Source organism: Eretmochelys imbricata, chromosome 2, assembly GCF_965152235.1.
Source record: "Eretmochelys imbricata isolate rEreImb1 chromosome 2, rEreImb1.hap1, whole genome shotgun sequence".
In the NCBI taxonomy this organism is placed as follows: domain Eukaryota; kingdom Metazoa; phylum Chordata; order Testudines; family Cheloniidae; genus Eretmochelys; species Eretmochelys imbricata.
The window spans coordinates 170,047,115-170,069,821 of record NC_135573.1 but is presented as its reverse complement, the minus strand read 5'-3'; the positions used below and the strand labels follow the sequence as shown (position 1 = coordinate 170,069,821).

The 22,707-nt window shown below is 42.3% G+C and overlaps 1 protein-coding gene across 1 annotated transcript; it reads left to right on the top strand.

Annotated features, from left to right (window-relative positions):
- Positions 1-12,691: 12,691 nt before the first annotated feature.
- Positions 12,692-16,690, top strand: CCDC201 (coiled-coil domain containing 201). The gene is made up of 2 exons (XM_077809471.1): positions 12,692-13,261; positions 16,604-16,690. The coding sequence occupies exons 1-2, from the start codon at positions 12,692-12,694 to the stop codon at positions 16,688-16,690; spliced, it is 657 nt and encodes a 218-aa protein (XP_077665597.1).
- Positions 16,691-22,707: the final 6,017 nt, after the last annotated feature.

Genomic DNA, 22,707 nt, shown 5'->3' with positions numbered 1-22,707 from the left:
AAGAAAAAGAGCCAGGTACCAACACACACACACACACACACATTTCAGAGGGTAACATAATTCTGCTTTGTGTACTAAGATATATGTGATAATACATGCTTTAATGCGGCTGACATTAAAGGAATCAGGCAAGCAGTGATCTGGCCCAAACGATATAGTGTAAGCAACTTGATTTTTTTTTTCTTCTGCTGAAAATACATAACATAGGTAAAGTAATTTCAGAAATGATCGTTTAGTCTGAGTGTTATCAGGATATTTTTCTCCAAAAATCAGAGCAAAGATTGATTCTGAACTGTGCAATTTTTGGATTAAAACTTCATTTATTATACTTTATTGTGAGCTAAATTGAATCTAGCCATTCAGTAAGAAGACCATGTTACAGTAATCTTATCGGCTGTTTTACCTGTACCACAGATGATTGCAGTAAATTCTATGTGGCTTCCAAAGTAACTTGCATACTTTAATGAAAGTATTTGAGTTCATCATCACCTCTTATAATGTAATTCCATCCTTAATTATGGGAAGCCAATCAGACATTTTCCTCAGTTGTACTGGTATAAGAGACGCTGTCAGCCTGATCCAAAAGCCACTGCAATCAATGGAAGCATCAACTTCAATGGGATTCGTATCAGGTTTTATATTAAGGGTCTGCTCCCCAAAGGGGGTTTTGCCATTGACTTCTATGGGAATAGAATGAGCTCATTGTGTTGTAATAGAACATCTCTAGGTAAAACAACCTAGAGATTCATAGCTTTGAGGAATGGACTAATGGGCCAAGATGTCAGTGTTTTCCAACTACTGTAGCCCACTAATGCTTCAAAGAAATATTATTCACACACACATACACATATACTATATATGTAAAATATTAATACAATAACAACACTGGGTAACATCTAATGTTAGATTTGCATAAATACGGGTCTATTTTTATGTAAATAGAATACTGTAGAGTATCTTCCACTCTTTTTCAGCATTGTTAAATTTGAGAAGAGCAATTGAATATTTGTCCTATTTTTATGTTAAAAAGTGAATGGGCTGAAATGTTAAATGTGAATGTAAATTTCTTATTGCAACTTTTATACTGAGTGTTTGCACTATTATAATTTCTGAAATCGAACTAAAAAAAATAAAGGGAAAATTTGCTTGAGTAAACAGCTGCTGTTTCTTTTACTACGTTCTATACAGTAACCACACGAATCTGTGCTTCACAGGGTTCACAGCGCTGCTTTTACATCTGCATTCTACGAACTCACAGCGAAGATTGCCATTGTACACTCAGGGTTGCCTGGGACCACAGAATCCTCTGGGCCCAATCCATCTCCCATTTTAGTCAATGGGAGTCTGTGCATTGACTACAGCCGGAGCTAGCTCAGGCCATAGGCTCCCATTTACGGAGCTATGCAGAGGGAAGTTCAAATACTGGCTGTGTGTGTCCAGGGAGAAGAGCAGAAGGGAAATGGCAGCTGGATCATATGCTGCCACACTTCCCCCCAACCTAACAACAGTCCTTCCATGCAAGTAACCTGTATTTAGGGATCCACACAATGTTCAGAAGGGGTAGAGCAGCTGCTGTGTATGGCAGCTCCCAAAGGAAGTTTGTGCTGAGTGAATGCTGCATGAAGACAGAAGGCTGGTCCACACACAAAGCTGCACTGGGTTAAACAGACCTGGTTTAAAAACAGATGTAGTTACATTAGCACAAAACCCCTGTGTGGACGTTCTTAAACTGTAGCTTACATTGATTGTGCTTAAATCAGTCACTGAGAGACTTAAGGCCCAAAATAAGGCAGGCTTTTAATCTGAAATAAGAGTGTTCACAGGAGGTGGTGGCAGTGCTTAAAATGTGTGAAGACAAGGCTTGATGGGATGATCAGGGTGTGAAAAAGCAATGTGTACTACCAGAAAGCTTTATTCATTAATGGCCTGTTCCAAAGCCCATTGAAAGCATTTGGGGTCTTTCCATTGACTGCGATGGAGTGTTGATCATCCCCTGGAGGGAAAGTCTGAAGCTATTGAGAAGATAAGCATAAAGAATTTACACTGCTTTGAGGAAAATTCATGCTGCATTCACTCAAAATGAGACCTAGATTCTGCCCACGGATATATACAAATAATTCTCACATATGTTCAATGGGGGCAGGTGGGGCTCAGCCCAAGGCCTGGGCAGCAAGAGATAGATAATGAAAAACCATTCTCTTCTCTCTTCCTAGTGTTATGATGCAGGGAAAGGTATAGCAAAAAAGCAGGTTTTGCATTTTGATCTGAAAGCTAAGTGTCATGGTCACTCCACTTGGCTTTGCGAAATGGGTTTTGTAGTCAGAGGTTAGCACTGCAGAAAGACAGGTTTCAGAGTAACAGCCGTGTTAGTCACGAAAGCTTATGCTCAAATAAATTAGTTAGTCTCTAAGGTGCCACAAGTCCTCCTTTTCTTCTCACTGCAGAAAAGGAGATCTCATAGGTACCTTGGAGAGACTGGAACTGTGGAGTCCCCTTGTGATGGAAGCCAGACAGGATGCATGTGAAGGATTCTTTATTCAGCATGTTGGACTGTAGTTCGCAGACACTCTAGCTTGTAGCTTAAAGAACACAGCTTATGCTGCACAGTGATCACAATGACACTGAATGTTAATGCAATTACAGCTGATTCACCCTGGTATAAGTGAGAGACTTTAAATAACCATTTATTTTTCATTCATTTTTCCTATGGAGCAGATTGTCACCTGGTGTAAATCAGTGGAGCTCCACTGATGTCAATGGAGACACTAGCTAAAGAGCTGGCCTTTTGTGGTTGGAATTCTTGCCCACATAAGTACTTAATGCCATTTTTTTTAATATTAAAATTTGTAATTTTTACAGTGTTTCTCTTTAAACAGTCTCAGTAAGACACTTTAGCTCCTGCATCTGTGCTGATTAATGACTTTGCTCAAGTACCTTGAACCTTGGGAACAGTTTGTTTCCTCTTGTGTCCCCCCTACATAGCTGAGCTGAGTCAGTAGCATAATCACACGCTCTGAGATTTTTGTATTGCTTAAGCAATGAAGTACTACAGGCAGTGTGCTACATTGCAATTGGTTCATAGCCCGGAGTGATATTCTGGGACAAGAAGGCCAAACCACCCAAGGAGTGGGATAACACTATAGAAATGCAGCCTCTGGAATGTCTTCTTGCTGTTATGAAATAGTTTTCTACCTTTAAAATAAAAGAGACCATTCTGAGCATTGGCTGGGCATTACTGGTTGGTTGTCATTGCGTTATACCTATGTCAAAGCATTCCAGTTTCATCCAGAGTTCTGCAGCCACTTCTTGAATCAGTAAGTCAACTGGGTTCCCATTGCTGATGGTGGAACGTGATGTGCTGTTGCATAACGGACTGGAACAGTTATATATGTACTGATCACGGCCCATATTCTAGCTGGGGCTGCCCACACACACATACCAAAAATGCCACCGCTGGAAAGGGAGCCACATGTCAAAAACTGTCACTGTGATTCTGGCTCCCTATCAGGCCCGTGGAGCTGTGCAGGGTATATTTGAGGATGGGACTTAGGGAGCAAGGCTCACATGGTTTGGTGCATCTGAATCCTGGCCTGATTGCACACACAGTCCAGTAGTAATGTGCATAGGTTTACTGTGTACGAGGCCAAGGACAGTCAGAATACATGCTTACATTAACAAGGCATCAGTTGAGCCCACTGTTTGACACAGGTTTATGCTGTTTTCATGCCTGAAGCCAGACTTTGGCCCAATACTATTACAGTCTACTATATATATATAGGAATGAATATTGACTGAATAGTGTAGGTGTCTACTTTACATTTGTTCTTAGCTAGACATGATCTAAATATACCAGTGGGTGCATCAATAGATGCCGTTCTAGCAATTGACATGGCATACTAAGTGGTGTTAAACTACAACAGATACTGAGCCTCAGCGGTTGTTTAGTCAGTGTAAAGCCAATGCCTTCAGTGCAGTTACGGCATTTTACACCAGCTGAGGTTCTTGCCCATAGATTCTAAGCCCAGAAGGGGCTATTATGACCATGTTGTCTGGTCTCCTACATAACACAGATCATAGAATGTCACCCAGTAATTCCTGCATCTGTTCAACGATTTGGTGCAGTTTAGATCTGGGTTACACTCTGACCACTCGAATGTGACAAACAAACTTTTTTGTTTATTGTTAGCTGGAACAAAGTAATGAAAATCCATCACTTACAGAGCTGGAGTTTAGACATTTGTTTGGCATTGGTCAAACTGCACTCGTATTGTTGCCAAAGGGTTTGGAATCATCACTGACTGTTTTCCCCTCAAACTCTGTAGTTACTATGTATGTTCATTGAACTTTGGTAATAGTATCCTGTGCTACTTAGCAACACTGCCAACAGAATTAGAAGGGAGCAGTCTCATCCGAAAATACACAGAGGAAGGATTCCTGTTGAACATTAACTTGGCTTGACTTCAACTCTGTAGAACCCTGTAGAAATTGTATAGGAGGCCAAGTAACACACAAACAATGTGAAGACAGAGCACTATGTGGCATGCAGCTATGATAGAACTGGATGGGCACAGTGTATGAGTGAGATGGAGTTTATGCAGAGGAATCATTGACATCACTATTAAGTGGATGATGTCTTGATTTTCAGAAGATTAATGACCTGTACAACTATCAAACTGTACCTAGTTCATTATCAGCAAGGTAATTAGACAAAAAAGGTCAAACACTAAGTAGCCAACTTGTAGGGCAAAATAAATATTTTCCCTTGATTGGAATTCCCTGGGACATTTTAAAAACAATGCCCTATGTATTACAAGCCCTTTTAATCAATTAAAAAGCGCCATAGTGATTTTATCCCTTGATCCACTGAAAATGTTTGAAGGCTTTAAAAAAATCTTTAAATACATAAAGCCCAATTCTCCTCTTGCAGACACAAGTGGGGATCCCTCTGAAGTTATATATTTGAGGGGAATATTGGGCCATTGGGGTCTAGGTGGTAGCAAAATATTCATTTCTGAGCTTGCACATGAATTTTTACTTCCTCCACATAGCCCTTTCTATGCAATATGTCTCACCTATGTGCTCTTCAATGCTATACTTGATACTTCATGCCAGTACTGGCAGCATGTCAATTCAAAAAAGGTTCTGGGTTCTGGTAACAGGATGCTAACCTTTACTCCCTGGCCATGTAAGGATGTGCGGGAACCTAAGCCAAAATGGATGCCTAAAGTTAAAGGCAATTAAAGAGGAGATGTTCAAGGGTACAAAGGGCCGATAGGCACCCAGCTCCCAATGATTTTCAGACTCCGTTTTTGCCTTTGAAATTTTCATCCTGAAGCCATATTTTGGCTCCTAACTAAGGAGTGGGGGGCAGGGGTGGGGGTTGTCCCCAAGGTTTCTGAGCAGCTACAAAACCTATTGCTTTCACCTTTGGCAGGAAAGGGTCAACACTAGTCCTCAATAGGAGATAGTCCACCAGAAGCAGGACCATAACCTTTCTGTTATTAAAAAAAAAAGGTTATTTGTGGTTACTTAAGGGTAACAGTGCCATGCAACTATTGACTATGAGTTAAACATTTCAAAAGAAGCCTAAGGCCCAGCCCAGCTCTTTAATTCCTAGCTGATTTAGGAGCCTGGCTCATTTTTAAATGAAATTAGGTGCCTAGGAGACAGCAGTGAATGGGACTTAGGCTCCTAAGTGCCTAAATACTTATCAACAATGAGTCTTAGGTTCCTAAATCCATTAAACATTGTGACACTGACCACAACAATGCCTAAATATCTTTAAGAACCGACTTCTAGGTGCCTTATGAGCTTGGGGAAGCTCTATGGCCTGTGAAATACTGGAACTCAGATGATAACACTGGTCTCTTTGGAATTTGTGATTCTAAATCAGTCCTATTTTAAAAAAATAACAAAAACATCACTCAGGGTCACATTTTTTTGGGCACCTAAATCTACAGACAGGCACCTCTGAAAAATCCAACTAGCTACCTACCTGCATCTTTAGGCACCTAAATACCTATCTACATGACTTTTGAAAAATGGGACTCAGGATTCTAAATCATCTAGGTCCTTTTGAAAATTTTACCTTAAAAATGTAGTTTTACTTCTTTCGTCGTTTAGTTTATTTCTTCTGTCTTCTTCTCCCCATCCCGTTCCTTCCAGCTCACTCATTTTTTCCCTTTCTTCTGTATATTCGCTCTTGTTCTACTTCTATTCTAATTCTACTTCTACTCTAGCTGTCATTGCACTGTGTGTGTTTATGCTCCGTTCTCCATCCAGCTCACCCTTCTCCCAGCCTCATTTTCATCTCTCCAAACCAAAGAGTGTCCATTGACATCACACCACAGACAGACAGTGAAGGTGGCCATGGGGAAAGGGACAGGAGGAAGTCATAGAATCCTAGAATATCAGGGTTGAAAGGCACCTCAGGAGGTCATCTAGTCCGACCCCCTGCTCAAAGCAAGACCAATCCCCAATTTTTGCCCCAGATCCCTAAATAGCCCCCTCAAGGATTGAACTCACAACCCTGGGTTTAGCAGGCCAATGCTCAAACCACTGAGCTATCTCCCCCCCTCCATGGAAGCTAGAGTCTTTTTTTCCACTGCATGGCAGATTTTGCTCTCCATGGGATCTGGAACCTTCTCACCAAGGGCCAGCAGAATGGTAGCATGAGCAATAGTGAAGGGACCATTCTGGGGTGTCTGACCTCTTGCATAACAGTCAAAGAACCTGACTTAGTACTTTCCAGTAGATGAGGGATGCTCCAGTGGTTTGGACACCACCCTAGCGCTTAAAAAAGGTGGGTTCAATTCTCTGCTTTACCAAAAGCTTCCTATATAACCATGGGTACGTCACTTAAACTCATTTTTTAGGCACTGTTGTGCTCAGCATAATAATACCTAATTGATTTAGGAACATACATCGCATTTTCCAAAGGGATTTAGACACTTAGGACTCAAAAGCCCATAGACTGGCAATGGAATTCAGATGCCTAAGTGTCTAAATCTCTTTGGAAAATGAGATTTAGGTTCCTAAATCAGTTAGGGGGTGAGAGGCTGAGTGTGGCAACACTTAAGTTGCTTTAAAAATCTGGGCCTTAGCTTCTAAGTGCCTATAAAATGGGGCTAATACTTTCCTGCCCCACAGAGGTGTTGTGACAATAAACACATTAAAGACTGTGAGGCACGTTGAGAGCTATTGATAAAAAGCATTAAATAAGAAATAGGTATTTTTATTAGAACTGCATCAGGACCAAAGTTAGAGGTGAGCTGAACATGTGACTTCTCCGGCTGGAGTTATACCTCTGGACCAACAAGGCACTCATTAGGGGAGTCTTGGACTCAGGCCCAGGTACTGGCCTATCACTAATGAGTGCCCAGCAAAAGGTATGCCTTGTCAGCGGAGACTGAAGAGGTGGTCACACAAGTCAAGACCTGGGCACAGAGGGAGGGGAAGTTTGCACAATGGTGGCATGTGCTGTTCCTTGGTATGTTACTAAAGCATCCCAAGTTTGCTCTCTCCACATAAAGCAATCTAGTTATCGCAAGCTCCCAGGAATCGCTGAAGTTAATACACGCATTTCATGAAAGCTGGGGCCCACTGGTCATTGTTACATGTTTGGAAATGTGTGTATAGATACTAGGTAAAGATGCCAATATAAACCATCCCCCTTTAGCCCCTCTGTCATGACAAAGATCACAGTGGCCCTACTCTGCACACCAACCCCTCAAAAGAGACAAATCGGCAGATTAACCAACAGCTGAGATTAATAGCAATACTCGCCTGCAAATCAGCACCAAAATTACTGTTACATTAACAAAAAGAAAAGGAGTACTTGTGGCACCTTAGAGACTAACAAATTTATTTGAGCATAAGCTTTCGTGAGCTACAGCATCCGATGAAGTGAGCTGTAGCTCACGAAAGCTTATGCTCTAATAAATTTGTTAGTCTCTAAGGTGCCACAAGTCCTCCTTTTCTTTTGGCAAATACAGACTAACTCGGCTGCTTCTCTGAAACCTGTTATATTAACAGCTCCCTTCTTGTGGGCATTCCAGAAAAGCTGGGTCCTGAAAGAGGAATTAGAAAGAAGCAAAGGGAAATGGTTTTGTGAAATGGAGGTCTATGCCTAGGGGGCAGTATGGAAAAAGACGCAGGTACAGGACAGAGTTATACAGGGGCTTGAGGCAAGGATGAAAAGTTTCAACTTGCTCTGATATACAATAAGAAATCAGTAAAGGGATGCATAAGGCATGTATAGACAGCAAAAGCTGTGCACAAGCTGGCCTACCTGAGCTAGCTTGAATCCAACTAGTATGGGTACCATTAATAGAGAAAACAGCACAGCCAAGGCTTCAGTGCAAGTGGTACAAGTGGGACACAGACCCTGTGTATGAACATGGCTTGCTAGCCCATGCTGTGTCCTCCTCGTTCCATCCTGCGGCTCTGTGTAGAAGTACCCATAGAATGAGGTGACGCAAAATTACTCAGAACCACAAAATAAAGCTGCCTCAACTACCCAGCGTTACACAGTGATGTTTGCATCATCGTCCTGCTGAAACAGGCAACAATGTTGTGGCCCACTGTGACACAGCTTGACAGTGAAAACACGCCAATGCTATGTCAGGACATCACTCTCTGCTCTTCATTATATAAGGAATTGACTTTCCAGCTCTGCAACGTACAGTAACAACCTAGCTGGTTCTTTCACCAAGCCACAACACCTCTGGTTTGAAAAGCTAACTGCTAATATTCAAAATAAGGTAAGGGCTGGTCTACTTTCTCCTATGTTTGTAAAGAACTGAGGGCTTTACTCTGGGATTTTTGCTCAGCCACAAATATCTCAAAATAGCTTTTGTTCAGTTCTCTAAATGTTCTTGACAGGAACCTCCACTGGGAGTCTATGAAATAAATAGCTTATTCTGAACAAACTGCTTATTTTCAGGATGTTTATTTGTGCAAGCCATGTGATTGTGTGCCTCCATTTCTCAAGTTCTCTTTCAATTCCTGTGGGGCACATAACTTAAACCAAGCAACGTACCCCATATACTGACAGACTGTTATTTCTAAATGGCACCTCCTCATTCTCTATTCATAGTGCAATTATTAATACAGCTAACAAGGGCTGACTTAGTGCTCTAAGATTAGGTTTGCTATACCTAGACTCCTTGGAACTGCAAGTTCAAATCCCAGCAAGGTCAACTCAGCCCTTCCTCCTTCTGTCATAGATTAAATATGTTCCACGCACTTTACTATGTGGGGGTCACTTGGATAAGACACTAAAATGAGGTCAGGTCTTGGCTGTGCTGTCCGGATATTACAGATCATTTGGCACATTCTGAGGAGGGAGTTGCCTCAGTGTCCTTGTAAGTGGACCCCACCAACAGAGTTTGTTTTGCAATGTCCTGTGCATAAGTTGTTTACCACCTTGTACCTCAGAGGTGTAGTTCAGTGGTGCCGCTGTGCATATATAATTTCTAAGGCTAAGATATTGTCACAGATATTTTTAGTAAAAGTCAGGGACAGGTCATGGGCAATAAAGAAAAATTCATGGAAGCACGTGACCTGTTTCTGACTTTTACTAAAAATATCTATGGGGAGCTGCTGGGTCCCTACAACCTCCTCAGCGCCTGGGCAGCTGCAGGGGCCTGCTTGCAGCTCCAGGGGCTCCCACTGCCTGTGCTGTCTCAGAGCTTCAGGGTCCACCATTGCCTATGGCAGCCGGGAGCTCTGGGGTCCCCCTGATGCCCACAGTGGCCAAGAGCTGCAGGGTACCCCCACCACCTGCAGGAGCCAGGTACAGCGTGGTACCCCCACCGCCTGTGGCAGCATGGAACTCCAGAGGCCCCATGCCACCCCTGCCACCACAGTTGAAGTCATGGCAGTTTCTGGAAGTTACAGATTCCGTGACTTCCGCAACCTCTGTGACAAAATCGGTGTCTTAATAAATGTCTAATGGGCTGTGAAAGCTAAATTGGGTGCTACATGTGGACTGTATCATTTCAATTCTGCACATTTCTCATCGAGGCACTGATATTTTGGGGGGGCATTTGTTTCAAGACAAAGATATGCCATTTCCACAACTGAATATGTCCTTAGCCTACAAACTCTAGAGGGATTCTGTCCCCAGTTCCCTCTGATGAGCCTCATTTTGTCTTTGTTTTTATTTCTCTTTGGAATTTGGATCTGATTAGCGGTGGCCAAGTATGTAATGAGGGGAATTTAGAGGACGAATTACCATCCCCCACTACAACAAAGGATTCTCAGAAGCTATTTCGGCTTCAAGAGCCCAAATGTAGCTGAAGCCTAAAACATCTGACTTGGAACCAGGAAGTCTATTTGTGTTGAGTAGGTCCAGTTGGACTGATAAGACTTTGCTGTGTAGGTTTCCATGCCAGAAGGGGACCACTGCAATCCTTTAGTGTGATCTCTTGTATAACACAGGCCATGGAACTTCTCCAAAATAATTCCTATTGTAGGTCTTTTAGAAAAACATCTAGTCTTCATTTAAAAATGGTCAGCGATGGAGAATCTGCTAAGACCCTTAGTAAATTGTTCCAATGGTTAATTACTCTCATTGTGAAAAATTTACATCTTATTTCCACTCTGAATTTGTCTAGATGAAATTTGTTTAGCTGGCTTCATTATTGCCAAAACAATTAAAAGCTATGGAATGGTCCTCACACTAGAGACCCTAATGTTCCAGTATGTGTTGGTTTTGATTGATTTTTCTTTTATCTCCTGTTTATCTGTTAAAATGAGTGACCTGGAGGGAGGGAATCTATCTGAATATAGCAAAGGGCTTACCATACGTTATGGCTAGCCTCATCAGACACTTCTATTGGAAATGAAGCCTAAAACAGAACTCCAACTTTAGAAGAGAAGTAATGTTCAATTTAATAGTTAAGCTTTTACCAATGCTTGTGATTACTTTATTTCTTTAATTAAAGTGCTTATCAGGGAAGGCTTTTTAAATTAGCTGCTAGTTATCCCTAAGTTTTATTAATTAAAAAGAAGCCCACTTAATACTACTAGCTCTGTAACTACCTGAACTGGGCTTCTATAGAAACAAAGATTATTTTCTTTTAAAGTCATGATTTCATTAAAGGACAAAAATCTGTGGCCACAGACAGCTTTCATAGGGCAAGAAAAAACAGCTCCTCTAATCTATAAATTACATTACAATGCAGCAGAAATTAATTTTCTTTTTAAAAGATACACCTGAATGAAAGTCCTGATGAGAAATATTTTTAAAAGGATGTTTTAGTGGTTTTTAAAGTGTTAACGTTCCTGATTCTCTAGGTCTTCTCATCCTGTGTCTCTTAACACCTGTGCAAGACGGGTGTAAAACTCTACTAAACTCAAATGATAGCACTTAGCACAGGTGCAAAGAGTGGCAGGCAGCAGAGAATCAGGCCCCACTTCTTCAGTAGAAGAACTGATTGTTTTGTTGGTGTAAGATCTTTTTGCTCTATTCTGTTTGGAGTGTAGATATTAGTTGGTTTAGTTTAAACAGCCATTTAAATAGTTAACACTACAAATTTTATAAAAGAACTGGTTTATAAAATACAATATTTATAAGAACAGTTACTCAATACTTGCATGACCTTTAAAAAAATACATCTTAAAATAACAGATTTTTCTCTTAAAAAGTCAAAGGTTTTTTGCTCCTCTGCAAGCATTTGTGGCATTATTAAGGCTCATATATTGTACATGGCTATGCCTGAGCAGATTTCTACTACTGGATCTGGCCAGAACACCTAAAGCAGAGACCAGAGCTGCTTTCTTGATTCTTCTTTAGGTGTTTGTGTTGTCTTCAAATCTTGCAGGATCCTGATGTTAGGGCCTGGCAGGTGAGTAAAAGAAGAAATTATTTTCAAATACAGGGAATCACTTTATAGTCAATCTGAGCATAGCTAAATGCTGCATGTGGTCTGATCTTGTGCCACTGAAATCACTGGGAGTGTTGCCAGTGACTTTGAGCTCTTGCTCAGAGTGGAGTGGAGTAGAATATTCTCAGATTGTTAATTTATTGGGTTTTCTCCCTTTGTATAGTGAAGTTTCACTTCTATAATTGGGTTACACTACACTGGTTGACTTGGAATGCAGCAGTTATCCCCTACCACTGAAATACTGCAATCTAAGTGGATTATTAGCTCTCTATACTGACCTAGGAGGAACCTGATTATCCCAACCACCATTATTTTAATGAATGTTTCAGGTAGCCTGAAATATATTTAAATAAATGAAGGTCCTAGTGTAGAGCTCCACACCTGAGAGTTCCTCCTTCTCTTATTTATTTAAAAAAGAAAGAAAACTGCATATATCAGTTGTGCAGTAACCAGTCTTCTAATGCGCCTTCCTTTCATTTTAAAATGACATTTCTTCAAACATTTCCAGTGCACTAGTCCTCTAAAAGGAGTAACTCCATGTAACTTCTGAGCACAAATAAAAGCACTTGTGTGACTTAAACTGCCATCATCTCCCTTTTAAAAAAAACAAACAAACAAATGCATTACTTGTGGCAGAGAATAAACATGATAGAGTTTTACGATGAAATCGCCCTAATGGTGGCTGTTTCATTCCTATTGTGCTATCATGTTACACTTGGTAATCGATTCCATAGTCCTTCAAAGACTAACTTTTTTTTTCTTTTTTTTTTTGCATTGAAAACACATAACCGAAATAGAAAATGTCAGCGGAAGAAGATTCTTTCTTAAATGTCAAAAGATCTTTGAAAAAGGCAGCAGTGAAACATAGCACTCCAGTGGATTCAATGTTCTCCCAAAGTATGTTATCTCTGGTGGATATGACGAATCAATCTATCAGAGAACAAAACATAAGTAAGAGAGTCTATGGGTCTCCAATGCCAAAATCATCCTTCCAGAAACAAGCATCGTCCCAAGAACAACTAATGCACCTTGACAAGCTCATTTCTCAAGTCACTTTTCCAAGAAAGCTTTCCACAGTATTGGACCCAGAGGAATCAAGTGAAGAGATGAGCCACAGCTCTTGGGCTGCAGTTCCCAGAAGACGACTTTCAACAGTGTTGGCTTCAGAGGAATCCAGTGAAGAGCCAAGCTTCAAGACAATGGTTCCCCCTATAGTAAGTGCAGCAGCTGAAGTCCCTGCTGAACCATCTAAGAAGACAGCCAAAGTAACTTCTAAAAGTGTATTTGCATGGCTGGTTACTGAAATTCCTGGGATAAAAGATCCCTCAGTAAGAAAAAGAAGAAAAAGGAAATTTGAAAAAAAACTTTTGGTAAATACACTATTCATACATTTTCTGAGGTAATCAAGTTGCATGACATTCTACCATTATCTGCAAAAAGAAAAGGAGTACTTGTGGCACCTTAGAGACTAACCAATTTATTTGAGCATGAGCTTTCGTGAGCTACAGCTCACTTCATCAGATGCATACCGTGGAAACTGCAGCAGACTTTATATATACACAGAGAATATGAAACAATACCTCCTCCCTCCCCACTGTCCTGCTGGTAATAGCATTTGTAATAGGATTTGTGCTGGAAATGGCCTAACCTGACGATTACTTTAGATAAGCTATTACCAGCAGGACAGTGGGGTGGGAGGAGGTATTGTTTCATATTCTCTGTGTATATATAAAGTCTGCTGCAGTTTCCACGGTATGCATCTGATGAAGTGAGCTGTAGCTCACGAAAGCTCATGCTCAAATAAATTGGTTAGTCTCTAAGGTGCCACAAGTACTCTTTTTCTTTTTGCGAATACAGACTAGCATGGCTGTTACTCTGAAACCTACCATTATCTGGAGGATGAATCCAAATATTTTCAATGACAGTTCAGGACAGTCTTAAATCTGCTGATAAAAGTTGTGTAATTTAAATTCTTTGCTTGAACTCTACTACCATAAACACTCACCAAGTAAATGTGTAGCCTATATGTTCAGCTACCTGCCAACAGCAGAGTTCAAATAATATTTTTGAACGTATAACTCAATTTATTAGATGTTGATGGTTCGTTACATAAGTCATGGGGTTCTGTTTCAGTTCCCTGGTTGGATAACCTGTGTTACTCTCTTAAATGCCATATTTAAATACAGCATCAACTTTGACTTGTGTAATGTACTGTCAAATATATAACAACTAACTAGCTAGCTTGAACTGCAAAATGTATATTCTATTTTAATGGAACAACTTGCAGCCCAAGAATTATTTGCTTGTAGAAATTAGTGATTAATTTCAAATAACAAATACATTTGAAAAAAGAAAAGGAGTACTTGTGGCACCTTAGAGACTAACCAATTTATTTGAGCATAAGCTTTCGTGAGCTACAGCTCAGCAGCCGATGAAGTGAGCTGTAGCTCATGAAAACTTATGCTCAAATAAATTGGTTAGTCTCTAAGGTGCCACAAGTACTCCTTTTCTTTTTGCGAATACAGATTAACATGGCTGTTACTCTGAAACCTGTCAAAATACATTTGAGACTCTCTCAATCTCTGTGAAGACAATACACAAACAAACAAATGGTTAAGTAATAGAACCCACATTCTCCTGTAACAAGCACTACCTCTTGAATTAAAAGAGACTCTCCATGGATTGTTACCACTAAATGGCTCATGACTAAGGCTGCGTGTCTGTCAAGGAGGTCATGGAAGTCACAGATTCCATGACTTTCTGCGATCTCCATAACTTCTGCAGCAGCTAGTGTGGCTGGCCCTAGGGACTACCCGAGCAGTGGCTGATGTGGCTGGTCCTAGGGACCGCCTGAGCAGCAGCTCTCTGGAGGCCCCCCAGAGCAGCGGTGCCCAAGGCCTCCCCAGCTAAGATTTAGTCAGGGGTATTTATAGTAAAGGTCATGGGCCTTGAATTTTTGTTTATTGCCCGTGACCAGTCCATGACTTTTACTAAAAATACCCATGACTACATCGTAGCCTTATCCACAACACCAATTTAAGCAGTTCAGATTTCATCCAGAAAAGGGCTATGGTGCACATACACAGTAGCCTCCCTTATAACTAGGCTTTCCATACAAACATTTTAGTAGAGCTTGTTGAGAAAAATTGAAATTCAGCAGTTGGGGGATATTTTTGCAATGTTTTTGGGGGGGAAGGTGATTTTCTGTGTTAAAAGTGAGGTTTTTGTTGTTGTGTGTTTTGTTTGTTTTTTGTATGTCCAATGCTTTGTTCAGTTATAGACCTGGTCCAGAAACTTCAAAACCCTGACCCTTTTTAATTTGAACATCAATGGGGAGTGTTACAAAACTCTCAGATAACCTTCATCCCATTTTTTAACCAGCTCTAATCTTTAGGAGGGTTATACTTGTGTTGCATTTATATGTGTCCTTTTAATAGTGATTAATGTTAAGTATTGCTCACTGGAAACCTGAATTTCTCTATGAAAAATGTCAGGGGTTTTGCTTTTCATCCTGATTTGGAACACCTTCCCCCCCCCCCCCCTTCAATTTCTTGCTGAAGTGAAATTCTACAATATTTTGTTTAGGAAACAACAAAACAAAATATGCTTCTTGGAAACCACAGCTGCCAAGGAGCTGGGGAAGTAGACAGGTGGATAACTTGTCATGAAACTAGGCAGGTTTCTGTCAGAAACTAGCCTGGGTTACGTCAGGCTTAATCAAAATCTAAATGTTTCTATTTCAATAAAATAAGTATTTTCTGTTGGAAAACTTCCACCCAGTTCTAATGCAAAGTTTGCTCACATTTGGTGGATTAATTAATATTTTTGCCTCTATTTTGCAATGACTATTTGTCTTCTATAAACCTCTTCTGGGAACATGCTTTAAAATTATTATGTTTTAGAGAGAAACTGGTAAATATGCAGAATGAAGAAACAGATTCTTGGTTGGAGGCTGCATGAATTGAGTTTGCAAAGCATTACATTTATCATGCTTCAAGATCAAACTATAAACAAGCCAAACGAACAATGGAACGGAACAAAACAAAAGATTTAACTGCTTGTAGAAAGCTGGAGAATGAATGAATGAAGCCACTGCAGGTCATTGCTTAAAGTTAGACCCTCATCTAGGGATTTGCTTCTAATGAAAACATGTCAAATCCTACTCCTTTCTGGAACACCCATAGCCTTTGTCTTCACAGGGGAAAACTCTCCCAGCAATTCAAACTGGCTTTAAACCTGATGTAGGAAAGGATCCAATAACTGGAACCTTTCATTATTTATTTGTTTAAATATCTGGCTTAGTTAAACCTTAGACCTACTTTGAATTCTGGGGAAATGTGTGTAGACAAAGCCTATATAAGATGCATTTCTTTCTCCAGGTTTTCCACTAAGTGTAGACTCCAACACCTGGAATTTCGTCTACTGGCTGTCACAAAGTAGAGTCCTTCTATTAACTTCCATGGGCTTTGGATCAGCCTCTCGATTTGCTGAGACTCAGCATTAACTTCTGATAGGTGTTACACCGGTGTAAATCCATAGTAACTATTACCATTAGTGTAGTAAAACTGCTGTGTAAGGTAGTGTGGAAGAAGAATCAGGCTTTTACTAAATAGAGCAGATGTTTGGTTTGTTTGTTAATTGCAGAAGAAAGTCCTGTTGTGTTGGTTGTACAGAACAGTTTGCTAAGCTAAACTTTTTTCTCTTTAAAATAGGAAGCAAAACAGCAAGAATGGGAATTACGTCAACTTAAAAATATCGAAGAGGCAACGAGACACGAGCTGACAATTGAAGAAATTTGATGTAATGAATTCCCAAATGAGTGTTGCTGCACGCTGTACAACTGGAAAAAGAGGTTCCATTAAACTATAGATTTGGCTGTTGGGTCTGCTGTAACTGTGTGGCAAATGGGGGGAGTGGGGGGAAGGAAAGGATGGAATTAAAGCAAACCTGTAGCAAATTTTTTAAATAAGGAACCTCCAGAGCATTAAGAGGCCCGATGCCAAGGGGGCAGATCCTCAGTAGATTCCCAGGTCACTTACACCAGCTTAAGAGCAGGTCCAGGGGGTGGAAAACTGCCCCCGTAAGGGTTATACTTCACCTTGTGAGGACCCACGTTTCTTCATGTAATATCTAAGGCTATGTCTACACTACTGTGGTGCAGCTGCATCACCGTAGGGCTGCTGGTGAAGATGCTCTAAGACAACAGGAGAAAGCTCTCCTCTTGGCTTAATAATTCCTGCCTCTCCTGCCAACATAGTGCTGTCCATGCCAGCGCTTAGGTCAGTGTAATTTATGTCGCTCAGGGGTGTGGATTATTCACACCCCTGAGCGATGTAAATTATACCAACGTAATTTGTGGTGTAGACATAGCCTAAATCTTCTTGGACTATGGATGTAGATTAAATAACATGAGTAACTGCTTCACCAAGCTGCTTGCAATATCAACTTGTTAGCCAGAGAAGAATTTCTTCATCTATAGAGTAATCAATGCTGATGCAATCAGGAGCATTCTTGCTGTTGGCTGGGGATATGAGGAAATTGCAAGAGGCACACGAAGGAGGGAGGACAGCCTCTGGAGATTATTAATCACAGTCTGTTTTGAAGGCTTGATTCTAACTGAACTTGCTCTAGCCCTTAATATTCTGCTAAGTGCACCACATAGGGCTGACTGACTCTTCCCGTGTTGCTACTTGCCCCAAGCACTTCCTGCTGTTCTGGGTGCTCACTGGAACTACTGTACCCAGAAAAAAAATCAACCTGTTTTGAAAGACACCACTGAAATGTCTGTTTAATTCACTGCAGACGTTCCACTATGTTAATAATGGGCCACTAAGTAATGTAGAGAATATAATGCCATTATAAACCACCTAATACACCTCTGGTCCCAAGCAACAGTTTATAATGCCATTATTAGGGGTGAGGCTGGTAGCACTACACGTTACTAAAGTTGCCTGACAGTCCCATTATAAGACCCCGTTTTCAGTTGCTTATAACTTTGCCAATTTTTAACTGTTTGGTTTGAAATTCTACAGGTAGTATGTCTACCTCAGGCAGAATATTTGTGGACGTTTCAGCCAAAATGCTTCACCCATTTCCAAAAACAAAGCTAGAGCAAACTATGCTGTTTTCCCTATGTTAAAGTATTTCTTGGAAAAGTTCTGCTGCCCTCATGTTAGAGGAGAGATTTGACAAAAGTGCGGAGGGGAATGTGCCTGTGAAAATTCAGTCAAGTTATAAGTATTTGCAAAATGGCAGTTTGCACATGCTCAATGGCAACCTCTTAAATTTTAGCCACTAAATTCTGTCTGCACTGGGCATGCTCTAACCTGGGCCTAAGCTGCGCTTCCCCTGCAATTGCAGCTCTGAAACGATTGCAGGCTGTGCCACATCCAGTCACAGAAGTGGAACTGAGAGCAGAAAGCCTGTCTCTCCTGTGCTCCCAATGAACTCTCTCTCCCCTCCTCTCCCCCCCAAACTCCCCTACTCCCGATCCCAGGCAGCATGAAGAAGCTGGACTGGTGTCCGTGTGGGGCATACACTAGGACAAGTATCCTGTGGTGGGGGATTGGGGCAGAATCTGGGAGCTGGGAAGGAAGGAAGCCAGTAGGTGTGGATGAAACTGAGAGCAGATGAGGAGTGGGTGGGGAGATTTGAACTGGTTGGGAAGGCGATTGGGATGGAGATCAAGGGAGAGAGGGGGCAAGATCGATCTGATGAGGAGCCAAGTTCCTCAAGTGGGAGAACTGGGACTGGGTGAATGAAGAGACTTGGACAAGGGAGCTAGGAAGGGGTGTGTGCAGACACGGAGACTGGACAAAGAGCCCCTGCCCCAGGAGGAAGATTGGGAGTGTGAGCCAATGGGGAAGGGTGTGGGGGGACTGATTGGAGGCGAGGGTGAAGAGAGAGATTGGATAAGGAGATGGAAGTGGGGGGCTGGGACTGCCTGGGTAAGGATGCTGGGGCAGGAGTTGTGAGAGGGAACTGGTAATGGCCGGGCAAGGACAGTGGGACTAGGAGTCTGAAGGGAAGAGACTAGGATGTAATGGACAAGGAGACTGGGATGAGAGCCCTGAGGAGTGGGCTTGGCTAGGTGAGGAAAATACAACTGACACCAGGAGTTTGGAGTGGGGAAGAGACAAGATAGGTCCTATGGAAAAAAATAACGTGACCATGTAATTAACAACTGTATCCTAACACACATGCACAAGGAGGCTGGAATTGAGCTTGCAGAGGTCAAACCAATTTGTACTGAGCCCAGGAATAGGGGAGTTTATACCATCCTTCTAGCTGCCTGCTCCTAATTCTGTCTCTGGCGCAAATTATTGCAGCCTTAGGTGTTGACTTTCTAATGTGCCGGCCGGGTGCTCCCCTCTGACTCTGCCCCAGGCCCAGCCCCCACTCCACCCCTTCCCCCAGGGCCCCACTCCCACCCTGCCTCTTCCTGCTCCATTCCACCCCCCTCCCCTGGGTGTGCCCCACCCTTACTGTTCCCCTTCAGCGTCTTCTGCACTCCGTGGAACAGCTGATCGCGGTGGGTGGGAGGTGCTGAGGGGGAAGCACTGACCAGCAGGGCCACGGGAGGTGCCGGAGGGGAGGGAGGGACTGGAAGGCGCTGATGTGGGGGTTGCCTGTGGGTGCTAAGCACTCACCTTCCCTGGAGGACCCACGGAGTCGGCGCCTATGACTGCAGCTGCCCAGTTGCCTACGATTCCAGGGGGATTGCTGGGGAACGAGGACTATGCAGCTACTCCTAATTCCTCCCAGAAATAGCCGTGATTCTACTTCGTCCAGGGAGGGATTCCCTTTTTGCAAGTGGAAACCTGGGGAGGCCTGATCAAGAGCTAAAGTAGCGTGGACAAACAAACAAGCACCGGACAATTAACTACATACTAAACCAAGTGAATATGCCTTGGATCATGACCTGATGGCCACCACGCCCAGGCTCCATCACACTTCCAAGGAGCGTGTACTCCAAAGAAGACACTCCACTGAGATTAATCTAGTGCCTGTCCTGGAGAGTTTCACTCCAGGAACTAATAGCAAGAGCTTCCTAATTAATCTTTAATAGTGGGAAGGGCTGTCTGGTCCTATTCCTCTTGGCAGTTAGGGTTTGGAACACAACAATGGATCTTCTAGTCTCCTGGGGCTAGATCCACAAAGGGGAATTAGATGTTGCAGTGCCTAACTTCTAGGTACCCTGCTGCCCAGTGAAATTTGCAACCCAAGTTAGGTGCCCAGGCTCCCTATGAATTGCATGGGGAGAATTAGTTGTCTAAGAAAGGGAGGCCAGCAACTGAGTGGGGAGCTGCCTGAGGAAAGGGATGGGGCAGGACTCAGATAGGTGTCTGACTCCAGGCAAAGGGAGGCACCTCCCTTCGCTCAGGGTTCGCAGTCATGAGTCCTCTCCTGGAGCTAGGTGCCTCAGACTGGTCAGCCTTCCTCACCACTCCTTAGAGCCACTATGCTTGTGGTTAAGACACTATCCCGGAATGCAGAAGATCTGTTTTCAAATCCCCTAATCTGCCTTATTTGGAGCAGGGACCTGAACCAAAGTCTTGCAGCTCCCAGGAGAGTGCCCTGACCACCACCAAGCTATTGTGTGAAGGCTCTCTCTCAGTCTCTCCTGGTGAAGCTGTTCCACTTTGTAGGAAATAAACAAATGCTCATTGGCCCAGAGAGCAAAAAAGTAAGAGAGTGACTCTATCTATGGCAGAGTGGTTAGTGCATTTCTCTTGCAGGTAGGAAAGTCAGCTTCAAGTTCCTGCTCCAAATCAACCAGGGGGGATTTGAACCTGGTTTTCCAACAACCCAAAGGAGTGCTCTGACCTTTGGTCCGTTGAGCATAACAGGACACAAGCACCCCGGATTCTGACCTGCTCACCCCTGGCTTTCTTTTGTGCAGGGCCCAATCTGGTACAACTGGGCAGAGCGTACCTACCAGATGAGGCCACACAGGTGAGATAGGCAGGGATTGCCCAATCTGAGAATCCTGCTAAGTCTCTGAGCAGCTCAGTAGCATCAGGACATATGTGGCTAGAGGACTTTAGTGGCACAAATCTAGGCACCTAGGGACTTCAAGTGCCTCCAGGGTTAGGCAGTAGTGGGGTCTGAGGTTCACAGTGGTGCTGAAATGTTAGATTTAGGAACCTAAGTTATTTTGTGGATCTAATCACTAGTCTCTGAGGCTAAAGTTGTCTTGTGGCTAAAGCTAGGGACTGTGATGGTGGAGACTTGGGTTCAGTTGTTGGCTCTATTGCAGGCTTTGTGTGAGCTTAGCCAAGTCATGTAACCTCCCTGTTTGTAAGTTCCCAGCTGTAAAATGGGGCTAATAATACTTTGTTCTCTCTCATTTATCTATGTATACTGTAAGCTCTTTTGAGTAAGGACTCTCACATTACATGTATATACAGCCTCTTGTACAGTGGAGCCCCTCTAGGCAGTACCATGATACAAAGTAATAAGTAACATTCAGTAGAAATCAACAGTGATCAGCAAGCAACTATACAGACCAGCTGTAAGATTCTAATGAACTCCACTGGAATTTCCTCAACGGGGGGAGCAGATTGCACATGTATTAGTGAGGGCTGAATTTCACTCACAGAGTCTGTATTCTTCCTGAAACTGCAGCAGACAGAAAGAACTAACCCTTTATACTTGTCCTTTCCAAAATGTTGCATGTCACTTTCATTTTCTTCTCCATGTGAGAAAAAACATTTGATTTATCCATGGATTTTTTTCTTATTTTAAGTACAATTGGATAGTCTAAATTATCTGAATTATGACTATGAAATGATAAATGGTAACAATTAAAGCATTTCCTTGTCGTAATTCAGGTCTCTGTGGATTAGAAAAAAGTCACACTCAATTATCGCCCCTTTTAGTCTCTCACTTAAAAGTCTCATCAAAGGAAACTGAATTACAGCAAAGTTTGAGACGCTGACAGGGAACGGTGCGTGATAACAGTATTATTGTTAATTCTGATCGATGTGGAGATAGCATGAGGAGATCTCAACCAGGTCAAGACCCCCATTGTGCTAGGCAGCCTATGGCCCTATAGTCAAGAATAGTCACTGCCCAAAGAGCTATTTCAGTGTCTTATCAGTTCAACTATTTTAAAAGAAAAGGCTATGTACCGACTAATTTATTATTAAACAACTGAGTACAATATCTGAGTACAATATCCAAGGAAAAACAACCCAACATTTCTTTTGGTTACAGGGATTTAGGATTTCACTTTATGATTTGAGCTAAATACCAGATCTTTTAGTTGTTCTCCTCCGTAGCATGCAGGTCCAGAGTAGCCAGAGGAACCAGCAACACAGCATTTCAGTGTTATAATTTTCATCCTCTAGTGGCAGCAAAGGTGAATTGCTGGTTTGTTCTGCTCCTTGCTTTACACATTGTGAAAAAGGTTCTTTTTGCATATTATTATTTATTTATTTGCACTATGGCAGGGCCTACTGCATAACAAAAACCCCGCTTGTCGGCGCGGCTAAGCACCCACAAATCCAACTGAAGTCAATGGAAGCTGCGGGTGCCCAGCACCTTTCAATATAAGCCTTCTTTAGTTGGGTGCCTAAATGTGGATTTAGGGGCCTAACTTTAGACAATGAGGTTTGAAAATTTGGGATGGCATTTCCAAAAGGGCCTAAAGTCAGTAAGTGTGGGGAAGGGGCTATCTCCCGTAAGCACCTTTGAACGGTAGACATTGGGCCTCATCTCTTTGCACAGGAGTCTGAAAAGTGCCTTTCGTAGGACTCAAGTGAAAACGAGAGTTTGAACAGGTTCTTGCATCATGCTATCCGGCTGCCTTTCA

Bases quoted from the DNA above. Each gene is read 5' to 3' on its own strand.
- CCDC201 (XM_077809471.1), top strand. From the start codon at position 12,692: ATGTCAGCGGAAGAAGATTCTTTCTTAAATGTCAAAAGATCTTTGAAA. The intron at 13,262-16,603 runs GTAAATACACTA...TCTTTAAAATAG, and splicing joins AATTTGAAAAAAAACTTTTG to GAAGCAAAACAGCAAGAATG.